This window comes from Cibotium barometz, chromosome 53, assembly GCF_041138505.1.
Source record: "Cibotium barometz isolate CiBa-2024 chromosome 53, ASM4113850v1, whole genome shotgun sequence".
In the NCBI taxonomy this organism is placed as follows: domain Eukaryota; kingdom Viridiplantae; phylum Streptophyta; class Polypodiopsida; order Cyatheales; family Cibotiaceae; genus Cibotium; species Cibotium barometz.
Genome location: NC_141098.1, coordinates 11,848,327 through 11,862,886, shown reverse-complemented (window position 1 = coordinate 11,862,886; position 14,560 = coordinate 11,848,327). Strand labels below are relative to the sequence as shown.

At 39.1% G+C, this 14,560-nt stretch overlaps 1 protein-coding gene across 1 annotated transcript; it reads right to left on the bottom strand.

Moving 5' to 3' along the window:
* Positions 1 to 4,676: 4,676 nt before the first annotated feature.
* On the bottom strand, positions 4,677 to 8,154 carry LOC147608295 (pentatricopeptide repeat-containing protein At5g27110-like). Its single transcript, XM_086788943.1, has 2 exons — positions 7,251 to 8,154; positions 4,677 to 7,183 (listed from the first exon to the last, which is right to left on the bottom strand). Exon 2 carries the CDS (start codon positions 7,081 to 7,083, stop codon positions 4,729 to 4,731), a length of 2,355 nt encoding a protein of 784 aa, XP_086645069.1. The 5' UTR covers positions 7,084 to 7,183; positions 7,251 to 8,154; the 3' UTR covers positions 4,677 to 4,728.
* Positions 8,155 to 14,560: the final 6,406 nt, after the last annotated feature.

Here is a 14,560-nt window from a genome sequence, read left to right as displayed (position 1 = left end):
TGGATTCTCAAGCAATTAGAGAAGTAGATTATTGCATTGTTCGTGATTGCTCAATCTGCATTGTTTGTGATTAATCAATCGAGCAATTGGAATTTAACACTTTGTTGCTATGGTTGAAAATGAAACTATCTTAAAAATTCAAACTCTTTGTCCTTCTAGGAATATATGTCTAATACATTCAAAGATTTTTTGGCACAAAACGGCACTAAGCATTAGTGTACATTTCCTTATACACCACAACAAAATGGTGTTGTTGAGAGACAAAAAAAAAGACTTTCATGGAGATGGTTAGATGCATGGCTAAAGGTCAGTACCTTCAACACAAGTTTTGGATGGAAGCAGTTCTTTGTGCTATGTGCTAAATAGGTGCCCCACTAAAGCTTTGAAGGCTATCACTCCTTATAAGGCTTGTTTTAATAAAAAACCTAAGATTGACATATATGTTTTTGGTTGTTTGGCATATGCACATGTGCTAGCACAAAGTAGAACTAAGCTTTGATGATGACAAGGCAGTGAAATGCATTTTTCTTGGTTATAGTGCTGAAAGCAAAGCTTATCGTCTCTACAATCTCTCACAAAGAAGATTATTATTAGTAGTAGGGATTCCATTTTTGTAGAGAAATTTGTCTATCTAATGTTGAAATTCGTTAAGTATACCTATGCCAATTTTGTCTATCTAATGATGAAATTCAAGGCTGACCTCATCTCAAATTTTGAGATGTCTTTTGCACTGTTATTTGGGTATACAATTTATACAACAAGATGATGGTATAGTCATTAAGCAATCAAATTACATCAAAGCACTGCTCAAGATTTAACATGGAAAGTTACAAACCAATTTCTACACCAAATAGTTTAACATGGAAAGTTACAAACCAATTCCTACACCAATGGAACTTGGTATAAAATTTAGTTTGCAAGATGCTCATGAACCATTCGACATAACTACTTATGGTCAAGTTGTTGGATGCCTAATATCTATTTGTGAAACTCACAACTAAATATCCAATATGGTGTGTCAAGTTTTAAAGTACATGCATTGCCTAGGCACTGGTAAGCGTGCAGTTAAATGTATCTTCAGATACTTGGCAAGGCACTCTAGATCTTGGATTGTACTATGCCAAGGGGGGTGATTTAGAATTGTAGGCTTTCAGTGATTTCGATTGGGCAAGCGATTATGATACACGATAGTTCACATCTAGAAGTTATTTCTTTCTTGGAAATTCATGTATATCTTGGCTAAACAAGAAACAACCAAATGTAGCAGCATCTAGAAGTTATTTCTTTCTTGGAAATTCATGTATATCTTGGCTAAACAAGAAACAACCAAATGTGGCAGCATCGTCCTGTTTGTGAAGCTGAAGACATTGCATCATTCACTGTGATAGTTGAATCTGTATGGTTAAAAATATTGATAGAGGATCTTTGTGTACCTTCAAACACTCCTATTCCTATTCTCACACACACTGACAGTCAGAGCACAATATGGAAGTTGCAAAGAATCCTATCTTATATGCCACATGACTAAGCACATTGAAGTGCATTTCACCATGTTAGAGAGAGAGACTCCATGTTGGAGAGATCAATTTGATCTATTGCAGTACACATGACAATGTGGTAGATCTTTTCATTAAAGCCTTATCACGTGAAAAGTTATAGGCCTTCTACAAAGCTTTGGGCCTCTTCCCTTCAGAAACTGATCCATAATCTCTGTAAACCTCACATTTATACTAGAGGGGGTTTGTTAGATATCTGGTAGTACTACACTGTGAGGCCTTGCCATGGGCACTTTTGTTCCATTGGGCTTTTGCCCATGGCCATCCCCGTGTAAATGGACACCTTAGGGTTAGTAACTATATAATCAACCTTATCCTTAATTTAAGGTTACTATTCATTTTGTACTTCATTATACCTTGAACTCCTGCTCTTAGTGAATTAGCCTTCTACACACTCTCTCTCTCCCCCTTGTGTTCTCTTTGAACACTGAGTGAGTCATTGTTTGTTGCAGCTTCGCTTTCATTGAAAACTAATCAATCATTCTAGCCACAAATTAGTAAGAAGTCCAAGTTCAAGCCTCCCTTTCCAAGAAGGATCGAGGGGTCTCAAGGTGCTAGCTTAGGAAGACCTCACTCAAAGGACTTAATGTGCTAGCTTAGGAAGACCTCTCTTACCTCTAAACTTTTTCAAAGTGCCAAGCTTGAGAGAAGGTGCTTTAAATGTTTTGAACCTAGCCACCACCAGATGCAAGACTATGGAATTAATCGAAGGCAAGCCACTCTAGTGAATAGTAGGCCTTCCCTTGGATAAAATTTTCAAACCAACAATTGAGGAAGAATTCCCTTGACCACCTCTAGAGCTATGACTTTGGTAGATGAGAAAGAAGAAGAGAACAAGAGGATCTATGTTGCAGTAGAGCACCATGGAAAGAATAATCAAATTTTTGTGATCTAGACTAGCCAATTTTTAGGGTAAGAACTTAAGTTTACTCATTGACTCTAGAGGTAATCATTCTTTTATCTCACCTGGATGCACGAGAAAGTTGATCTTAGATTAGAGAAGGGGCAAAACCTATGAGGATGGAAGTATGTTATTCAATTGTCATGAAGCAAAAAAGATTGAGTTCTTTTTGGGTAAAATAAAACTCGGTGTCCTTTCAAAGTTTTACCCTCGGGAACTTATCATGAGATGCTTGGAATATATTAGCTAGTCCAATATCATGTAGATATCCATTGTCACAAAAGAAAGATTTCCTTTATGGGCACTAATGGTGATAAAGTCCAAAGTGTTGGGATTACGGGAAACCCTACACTTTAACTAGTTAAAGCATCTAAGCTACTTAAGGGACTTAGAAAGAAACATGCCATCTATGTAGTGAAACTCAACCTTGGATAAGGAGTCTAAAGGAGGTGAGCTAGAATGGCTGAGGAAGTATGCAAATTTTTTTTCCAAAATAACTCACAAAACCTCCTCAAAGAGAAGTAGATTATGAGATTGAACAAGAGCATGTAGCTTATGGCCAAAAGAGCTTATCAAATGTATGTTTTCTTGAAGCCTTAGGAGCAACTTAAATAGCCCTTGGAACAAGGTTTCATTAAGCCAAGTGCATCTCCTTGGGGCGCTCCAAGCCTTTTTCAAAAGACGAAGGATGAAACTCATTGTGCATTGATTACAGAGGCAAATACTATCTGACTCTGAAAAATAAATACTCGATTCCTAGGATCGATGAGCTCTTGGTGGATAGAACTTATGGTGCTCAAGTGTTTACCGAAATCGACCTTAAGTCTAGATATTCTCAGGATCAAACAACAAGATGTTCCACAAGGATAGCTTTTAACTCAAGTATGATCACTACGAATTCATAGTAATGCCTTTTGGGTTGACCAAAACCCCTTTAACCTTTAACAGGTTAACATTAGATATATCCAGGGAGCAGCTTTGGATGATTAGGTGCTTGCCTTCTTTTACGACATTCTTCTATATGTCTTACAAAGGATTACTAAAATTCCAAAGGATATGCTTCTAGAATGGGAGAATTATTTGCACTTTGCATTTTGAGTCTTTATATATACTACAAGAGATTTGACTTCCCTCTATTGTCATGCTCATTAAAAAATTATGAAGTATTTAAGCAACAAAAAGAGTTTCTATTAGTGTCACTAAAATATGTGATAATAAATGTTGCCACTAAAAGAGTTTCTCTACTAATATCACTAAAAGATGTGACAAAAAAATCATGGCTTCACAAACTTGATCGAACTTCTCTAGGTAATGAATAGGATCAAACTTCTCTAGATACTAAATGGGATCTCCAGTTTCATCAAATTTGATCATGATCCTTGAGATATGGATTTGATTGGTCTTGCAAATTTGGGCACCTTGGTGCTACATTCGTGGCAAACCCCCTTTCTATTTCAAATGTCATCCTTAGCATGTCTTCTACATATTCACGTGGTGGTGGAACATAAGGGGATGGTTGTGTAAAACCCTGTCTCTCACTTTGGAGTTTCATGCCCATGGGGTTGGGTTGTGTTGTTTTCAATGGCACCGGTCTTATGCCTACCTAGCTTTGAGGCTGAGGACACATTTTAGGTGATTGCTCTTGTGGGAACACTTGGATTGAAAGCAGGCCTCGTAACTAATTCTTTACGTTTTCTCAAATTCTCTATTCCAACAAAGAGGAATTGGAAAGCTTCCAAAATGGACACCTTTAGAAGGTGGTCTTCACGCTTGCACTATCTATGCTTGCAAACCAATTTGTGGGTTGTTGTCTACCCCTGATGGTGTTGGTCTCGATTGCAGCAAGAAAAATGATGGGGATGTTGGGAGAATTCCTAACTTAGGATTGACACCAAAAGTTTAAAAAAGTGGCATTCGAGATGGTTTGGGTACTTCCGGTTGGAGTGAACCTTGGTGGTCTTGGGCATGGTCTTGTTCCCTTTCACTACTCCTTCTCATTGGAGCTTCCTCCAAAGATGCAACAGACAGTGCCCTTTTCACAAAATTTATGGTGCTATTCAATGAACTTGATAGTGAATTTGGGGCTTCTATAGTGAATTTGGGGCTTGGAGGACTGTGGTGCCTCCCATTTCCAGGGGTTCCATGGTTCCTCCCCCCACTTCCACATTTATTGGCTTGCCTTCTTTCTAAAGCTCCTCACTTGAGGTAGATTTCGAAGCAATCGGGTGAAGAACCAGCCCCTTGCCTCCCTTGCGTTTCTGTTGCAATGACTTATTCTTCGCAACTACTTAAAACTGTACTCCATGTCACAGGATTGGGCTGGAAAGGCATATTTTTGAGCTTCACAACAGCCTCATCAAGTTGGCCAGCACGTCTATGAAGATCAACCATACAATTGTGGTGCTGAACAGTCGGACTAATGCCATACACTCTGCCCATCGCGTCAAAGTATGCTTGGCCTTCATCCACAAGACCCACATGACTGCATGCACTGAGAACACTCAGAAAAGTGACCTTGTTTGGCTGTAGGCCTTCCTGCTTCATTCTCTCAAACAAATGGAAAACAAGTTCACTCTCCCCTTGGCGACCATATCCTGTAATCAATGCAGTCCATCCCACTAGGTCCTTTGCAGGCATGGCATCAAACACCTGCTGTGCATCTACCATACTCCCACATTTGCTGTACATGTTGATAACAGCAGTGGCCACGATAGGTTCGAATTCCTTAGGTCCTCCAGATTTGTACACTTGAGAATGCAGCTTTCGGCCTGCTTCTAGATCTGCTTTGCCAGCACATGCATTCAGGATGCTCACAAAGGTTGAACTGTCTGGCAATAGACCTTGCTCTTGCATTTGGGTGTAGAGTAGAAAAGTCTTGTCACTCCCAACTTGTGCAGCAAAGCCCAAGATCATGGCATTCCAAGATACCACATTCGGAAAGACCCCCTCCAGTTGCATCTGTTGGAAACAAGCTTGAGCTTCCTTGCAAAACCCATGTTCAACATAGCCTGCAATCAATGCATTCCATGAAACCACGCCTTGAACCGGAAGGTCGTTAAACACTTCCTGTGCTTCTAGAAGGGAGCCACATTTAGCATACATATTCAACAAAGCACTGTTAACAAACTGATCACCTTCAAGTCCCTCTTTGGTAATGTCCAAATGCAGTTCTCGGCCCCTGCCTATGGCCCCTATGCTGCCACAAGCTTTCAAGCAGCACAAAAACGTCACAGCATCAGGAGATATTCCCTCCACTTGCATCTGTTCAAAACAACACAGTGCATCCTTGCCACAGCCATGTTGTGCATATCCTGAAATCAGTGCACTCCATGAGACTAAACCTCGAACTGGCATCTTGTCAAAAATGTCCTGTGCTTCTACAAGTGAGCCACATTTAGCGTACATATCCAACAAAGAGCTGCTAACATAGAGATCTTCTTCAAACCCCTCTTTGGCAATTTCAGCATGTACTTCTTGCCCCCTCTCTAAGGCTCCTAAACTGCAACAAGCTCTTAAGCTGCAAACAAACGTGACAGCATTATAAGCCATACCGTCTCGTTTCATTAGTTCCAAACACTTCAAGGTTTCCTCTCCAAGGTTGTGATCTGCATATCCTGTAATCAAAGCATTCCACGAGACTACATCTCGAACTTGCAGGCTATCGAATACTTCCTGTCCTTCTGCAAGTGAACCACAACTGGCATACATGCCCACCAAAGCACTGCCAACAAAGGAGTCTCCTTCGAGCCCTTGTTTGACAACATTGGAGTGTATTTCTCGACCCCTGTTTATGGTTCCAATCATCTCGCAAGCTTTCAAGATGCAAACAAGTGTGACAGCATTTGGGAACACCCCCTTGAGTTGCATCTCTTCCAAACAGCCAAACGCTTCTTCGCCAAGCATGTGTTCCACATACCCTGAGATCAGTGCTGTCCATGATACTACATCTTGAGCTAGGAGCTCATCAAACACTTCACATGCTGCTGCAAATGAACCACATTTGGCATACATATCCACTAAAGCATTTCCAACAAAAGGTTCCTCTTCAAAGCCCTCTTTAACAATCTCAGTATGTACCTCAAAGCCCCCATCAGTGCATTTCAGCCCAGCACAAGCTTGCAAAAGGCCCAGAAAAGTATGCTTGCTAGGATTTACACAATCCTCTTGCATTTTCTGATATAAATTAAGAGCCTGCTTGAGATCCCCAGAGTCGATATACCCTCGCATCAGGGAGGTCCAAGAATACTCATTTGGATGAACCAACCTCAAGAAAACCTGCTGAGCATCAAACACACTGCCACATTCCACAAAGGTTGGGACCAGATAGTCCCCAAGCACCGTATGACCTTCCAGGCCATTACCATAGATGTGTGTATGCAAGTGCCTAGCCAAATGTAGATTTTTTTCTTTCCTGCATTTTTGCAAGATATTGATAAGGTTCTCTACAAACGGCAGCTTGGTCCCGGTTTTCAAAGCAACTGCCTCTTCTACGTTCAGCAGATTCCAACCATTATTCAGTTGTGATACAGTCCTGAAGCTGGGCTTGCAAGTGCGATCATACCCTGCAAGCTGCTCTATAAAGGCAGGGTAATGAGCATTTGAATGTGCCAGTTCAATCCCACCCATTACTTTGTTTGATCAGGCCCCCTTAAGCTTATCAATCCAGAGTTAGTCACCTGCCCGCCTTTACTCATATGGCGATGGAATCCACATGCCTGACCTCTACCTATAGGAAAATTCCTAATGGAGCCCTTTACTCATATGGCGATGGAATCCACATGCCTGACCTCTACCTATAGGAAAATTCCTAATGGAGCCCATTACTCCACACCAAAACTGATCTCCCACTACAGCTAACAGAACACCTCTGAATCCACCCTATCCACTTGACATCCACCCCCAGGGCAAAATAATCAAACGTGCATTGCCCACCCACATAATCTGGCCTATGGTGATTTCACCCTGATTTGCACACCAGACCCACCCTGTCCTACAGGCACAGCTTAATTGAATCAATGCATATGCACCACCTGACCTCTGGATTGAGCCTGTGTACACCTGCTTACCAAGGATACAAGGCTTCTTAAAGCCCCACCAGTGCATTCCACATCCTTACCTGACCTCTGCCTATGGGTAAACATGGATTGATTTGAGGCTGTGCGTATACATCACCTGATATCTGCTTATGGAAACATCTGACATGCCTACACACCCTACACCCACACGCCTGTGCATTCCTCAGCCTTCCATGACCTCTGCCTATGGAAAAGGCACGGATTGAGTTATGCAACAAGCATCTGCTTAAGGGAGAGGCACGGAACTGATACCTTTTACATGATCCCTGATGACAACATGTTTGTGCAATTCCCCACCACCAATTTGGCTTATCCGTTCATAGAGTCAACATAATTGTGTTGCCATGGAAGTCTTGTGCTCACGTTGAAGTTCCTCTAACTCACATCTTGATGCAAGCCTGTAGATTTCATCAAGCAACTCCTTCACGTTCTCTCCTGCCTCGTATGTAGGCTGGAGAGATGGATTCACAACAGAGCTGACACTTGTGGAGTGGGGACACAAGAGGGCGGACGCCTTGTCATCCTAGTTGGACACTATTCATAACGAGTGGGCGAGACCCGCTGGGGCGGGGCAGGTCGATTGTTAACCAGTGTTTATATATATATATATATATGTATATATGTATTTATGTATATGCATGTATGTATGTATGTATGTATATACATATGTACATACATTTATATATGTATATGTATATATGTATGTATGTATGTATGTATATGTATATATACATACATATATATATATATGTATTGTATATATACATACATATATGTATGTATGTATGTATGTATATACATATATGTATGTGTGTATAAACATACATACATACATATATATATATGTGTGTGTGCGTGTGTGTGTGTATGTATGTATGTATATATATATACACACACACATATGTATATACATACATACACACATATAAATATTTTTTTCATAATATATATTTAATATAATAAAACACACACATACACTCATGCACGTGCATGAATGTATATGTGCACGTGCACATATACACAGATATACACATATGTTTAAATATATATGTGTATTTAAATACATATATATATATATATATATGTATTTAAATAATAAACATAAAAATTATATATATATATATATATATATATATATATATATATATATATATATATACGTATGTATGTATATATATATATATATATGTATGTATGTATATGTACATATATATATAAGAGACAGATCAAGCCAAGAAACAAAATATTTGACCAAATATTGAATGCTTAATCTCTGTTTTACCAAAGTCACTTGCAGATTTGATGCAGAGCTTGATGCCACTTCTCCTTGAGGAATTTCGTAAATCTAAGATCACTAGCATGTTCAGCACACCCAAAAACCCAGCTCCAATTTCAAGTAGTGATGAATTTGAAGTTTTTCTCAGAAAATAAGGCGCCGACAAATTCGTGAAAATCAGCTCCATCCGACGGCGGTTTGACAAATTGACCTAACAGGCTGAAGTGTGGGGAACCAGCTTTGGAGCCATTGCCTCCGGAACCAATCCGACTAGATTTCACATTGCTAGATGTAGTGAAAGAGGACCCAGGTGAAAGATAGGTGAAAGTTGCTAGTACTTGGGCCATCATAGTTACCACAATAGTTTCTTCGATGTGATAGGTGATGACTACATTTCAACTCCATTGCCTCGTAGGGAAGGATAAGTGCATGTCCCCTATTATTGGTGGGTCCAAGCCCACCTCTGAGTGAGTATGAGCTAAGTGAGCACAAATATCACACGAGTGACATAGCAGGCATCACATCCTTCTTATCCTCAAAATTTTGAGTTCCAATAAGGTCTCTTTTATATATATGTATATATACATATATATATATATATATGTACATATATATACGTATATATGTAATATATATATGTACATATATATATGTGTATATATATATATATATATATGTATGTATATATACGTATGTATGTACATACATACATACATACATACATACATATATACATATATATATATATATATATATATTTATATATATGTATGTATGTATGTATGTAATATATATATATACATACGATCTCAAGGACTGCCCAATTGCTGGTTGGCATCTGAATGCCAAATTGAGAAAATTTAAGTGGGCAACAGTCCCAAGGAGAGAGTGTCTTTTTGTGCTTTCTCATATTCGTCTATGTTCTACAAAAGTGTTTCCTACTTCTTGCAAAAGAATTAAGTATAGTTAATTCACACGAACTAAATCAAGAATTCACATGAACTAAATCAAGCGCTTGTAGCCAATTATATGGTAGATTGTGGACGTAGGCTAATCATGGGTTGGGACACTTTTTCTCCCTTTAGGAGGTTTTTTCCCTCAAGCGTATGTACGCACTCTTATGAGTGTGTGTAAGTGACCTTATATGTCACTTCACTTGTACTTCACTTATTCTCATCAATCTACTTTGAGTGTTGTGCTTCTATCTCTCATTGCTCATTGCATCTATGTGTGTGTTGCTACATTGATCTCCACTCCAACAATTGGTATTAGAGTAGGTTCTCTTGGCTCTCATCCCCTTGTCATCTTCTCCTTGAGTTGCTCTTTTGATTGTTTAAGATTAAACTATCCTCTTAGATGGAGAAAGTATACCATATAGTGTGAAGTTAACTACGTTACAAATGCTATTGCACATTTTAGAGCGTTTTGGGTACATTTTGGGGCTCGTTCGTATAAGGTATTCTCAAGCATCCTAGTGGAGTGTCAATACGAACAATTTTTGTTCAATTTTGGATTTTTTGCACAACAAAGTAGCATTTGATGTGCAGACACAGCTGTCGTCACCTTTGACATCACATCTTCGAGCTCATCTTCAACAGCTTATATAGCATTGTCAACGTTATCATCGATTTTTTCATTCCTACTAAGTATCATTTCCACATTCTACAATCTATAATTTTTCATATACTTTGTAGGTTTCCATCGTCCATCAGTGATCTACTGGCAGTTGCATTCAATGGGCATTGACAGTACTTGCACAGGTAGTTGGGATATTTGCATTCAGTGGGCTTGCAGAGGTTTGAAAGTGGCAATGGTGGCCATGAGTACAATGTTTCTAATTGGTTGAGACTAGACAAAGTGTTTGTGACCCCTGATTTTAGCTGCGATGGCAACCACAGCAGCCATGGCAGGCATTGTGTCTTCAACCACCCCTACTCTGAACACTTCCTCCACTCTTGCGTCTTCTAAGGTCTCTTCATTCAAGCCCACGGTGCTTCCCACCTAGGCCAACTTGTATAGCAGGCTGAGCAACCTCCCGCCGTGCTTTGCTAAGAATTTTGGCTTGCCAGTGTGCAACTGTCTAGAAAAATCTTTGCCTCAAGGCTTCTTACCTTCATCTTCCTCATCATCGAACAAATAGACCCGCTCCTTCAAGATAATATTTCAAATAATCTGAAGTCTTTTCAAGTTTGGTGTGAATCAGCCTCACTTAACGGGCTATTCACATGGGCTATCAAAAAAAATGTCTTAATGCATGCACTCATGGGATTCCACAATGAAAATGTTTTGTCAATAATTCTCTTTTACCAATGTCATGATGAATGGGATGATGCCACTGCAAATGGTCATTTCTGGATATTATGATCCCATGTATGTCTTATGATCCATGTCCATAATGTATGATGGGATGTCTTATGATAATGAATGTCATGTCATGTCATGGATGATATGCCATGCATATGCATGATGCCCTATGTTCAAATGTGTGTGCCCATCCATGTCTTATGTCATGATGGTACCTACTCCAATGTTATGTTTATGTATGTAAATGTCAAGATATGCTGATGTCTATGTGATGTATGTTATGTGATGTATGTTATCCAAACCTCTAAGCTCCGTGTGAGTGAGACAAGTAGGAAATGAGAATTTATGCCAATGTATGTTCTTATGTATGTATGTCACCTCTAGCCCCACCAATGATGTAGGCTATGTGACCATGTAATGTCATGTTATTTATGCGTATCTCTTTCTTGGGATGAGACCCATTTGGGCACCAAGGGGGTTTTTTGAAATACGGTGACTGTCATGTCATGTATGGGACACATGAATGTGGCAATAAGGTATAAGGAGCCTAGGATGATATGAAATTGGAATGGATGCAATGTAAATGGATGAATGTAAAAGGGAAAAGGTGGAGTGTAGAAGATTCTAATGAGGTCATGGGTGATGTCAAAGTGTTGACTATTCACATGGAGGAGATAAAGAGGTGTGTTCACATTATATGGTGCCACTTGGATGACTAGGAGAAGATGATGATAAACTTCATTGAGCTATATATTGATGTATCCCACGAGCTTGATTATGCAATGAGATTGTGTTTGTCTTGGGTCTATTTCCTTGATTAGTAGTGTCTTTAATTAAGTGTTAATTGTCATATTCTTAATCATGAGTCGTATCATATGCTTTGAGCCTTAAAGCCATGCCTAGATCCGTGTATCTTAATAGAATTTTGGTAGTTTGTTGCACCTTAAAAGGCAAGAAATGGTGTCAAAGTTGACAAACTTAAGGCCCTTGTCAAACATGTGCATGAGGGGTACATTTTGGGTAAGGTAGGGCTGTCCAAAAATTATAGCTTATACATAGTGATGTACGTGGTCCCACAGGGGCACCATCAATTGGTTGATATCTCTACTATGTGACTATTATTGATGAATACTCTATGCACACCTTGGTGTATCCAAGTCAAAGGTTTTTACATGCTTTAGACACTTTGTTTCTATAGTTGAAAATGTGTATGCATGTAAAGTTGGCATCCTTTATATAGATCAAGGGAGGTAGTATATAATAAAGGAGTTTCATATATATATGGCTGAAAGAGGCATAAGACATCAATGCACAGTGCCTTATACACCTAAGAAAAATGGTGTAGCTAATAGGAAGAACATATCTCTCATGGAGATGGCATGTTGCAAGGTTAAAGGCCAAGATTTGCCTCATGTTTTTTGGTTGGAGGTAGTTATGTGTACCACTTATGTACTAAACAGATGCCCCACAAAGGTCTTATAGACAATTACCCCATATAAAGTTTGGAATGGAAGGACGCCCTCTGTGGCTCATTTGCATGTTTTTGGTTGTCATGCTTCTTCTCTTATGCTTGAGCAATAATAGAATAAGGTGGATGAAAAGGCATGGGATATAGCTCAGAAAGCAAAGGATATAAACTCTATTATCTGGCCAAAAAAGTAGATTTTAGTGAGTAGAGATGCTATCTTTGTTGAGAACTCACTTCATCCATGCTTGAGGAAGCACATGAAAATGATCATTGGTGGATGTAAGCCATGCAGGATGAGTACGACTCAATCCTAAAAAATGACATAGATTTGCCTTACGGTAAAAAGGCCATTGGTATGAAGTGGGTTTATAAGCTTAAGTGTAAAGCTGATGGTGGTGTTAATTGCTACAAGGTAGGGCTTGGTACAAAGGGTTATTCTCAAGAGAAGGCCATAGATTATGGTGAGACCTTTACACCCACATTTCATATGACTATGATCCAATGTATTATTACATTGGTAGAGTGTATCATGGTTGGGATGTACACCAGTTGGATATCAAGACTACCTTCTTGAATGATGATTTGTATGAGGAGATTTATGTATCTTAGCCTCATGGTTTTGTTGAGGAGGTGTAGAAATCTAAAGTATGCAGGTTAAGAAAAGCTTTATATGGTCTTAAGCAAGCTCCTAGAGCATAGTATGAGAAGATAAATATATACTTGGTTTTTACAACAGTCTAATTGAGAGTACTTTCTATGTAAGGACTCAAAGTAAAGATTGTTTTTTGGTCATCATTTTATACATTGATGACATGCTACTCATAGGCCCTAATGAGGAGAAGATTTTAACCTTCAAGGCTGAATTACATGTGTCATTTGAATTATTATTTGGGCACATAATTTATGCAACATGATGATGGTATTGTGATGTTATAGTCAAAGTACATATAGAGACTACTCACATGATTTGGTCTTGAAGACTGTAAGCCTATTGCTACACTAGTCGAGACACGTACTAAGCTTAGTCTCCAAGATACAAGTGAACCATTTGATGCATCACACTATTAGCAACAAGTTGTTAGGTTCCTCATCTATCTATGTAATACGAGGCTAAATTGCATGTGTCATTTGAGATGATAGATTTAGTCTCATTGCATTATTATTTGGGCATATAGTTTATGTAGCATGATGATGGTATTGTGATGTTGTAGTCAAAGTACATAAAAATACTTCTTACATGGCTTACGAGTAGTGCTAAGAGAGTATTCAAATACTTAAAGGGCACTAAGTCCCTTGGATTATTCTATGCTAAGGGGGGTGATGTGGTTCAGCTACACGCTTTCAATGATTCCGATTGGGTTGGATGTTATGACATGTAAGTATCCTCCAATGGCTTTTGCTTTCACCTTAGTGATTCATATATATATCATGGCTTAGTAAGAGGCAGCAAGATAGTGGCAACTTTGAGTTGTGAAGTTGAGTATAGGAAAACTTTTTCAGTGATTGTGGAGTGTCTTTTGGCAGATCTTGGTGTGGGATAGCGATCCCCCACCTCCATCTTCACTAACAAACAAAGTGCATTACTTGTTTGTGTGAGGAACCCAGTGTTTCATGATCACACAAAGCACATTGGGAGAGGCTCATTGTAGGAGAGATTAGCCTAGTGTATGTCTCTACACATAACAATGTGTCAAATATGTTCACAAAGGCTATCTCACGAGAGAAGCTCGAAGCTTTTTATATCTTATTACCGTTTTGGTATTGATCAGGCTACATGATCCCTATACAAGTTCACATCATCACTCTACAAGGGGGATTTATAGCCATTTATATGGTAGTGATGTGTGGACTTAGGCTAATAATGGGCCTGGGTACTTTTTCTCTCTTTAGGAAGTTTTTTCCCCTGATCATATGTACGTACTCTTATGGGTGTGTAAGTGACCTTATCATGTCACTTCATTTCTACTTCACTCATTTTCA

Bases quoted from the DNA above. Each gene is read 5' to 3' on its own strand.
- LOC147608295 (XM_086788943.1), bottom strand. From the start codon at position 7,083: ATGGGTGGGATTGAACTGGCACATTCAAATGCTCATTACCCTGCCTTT.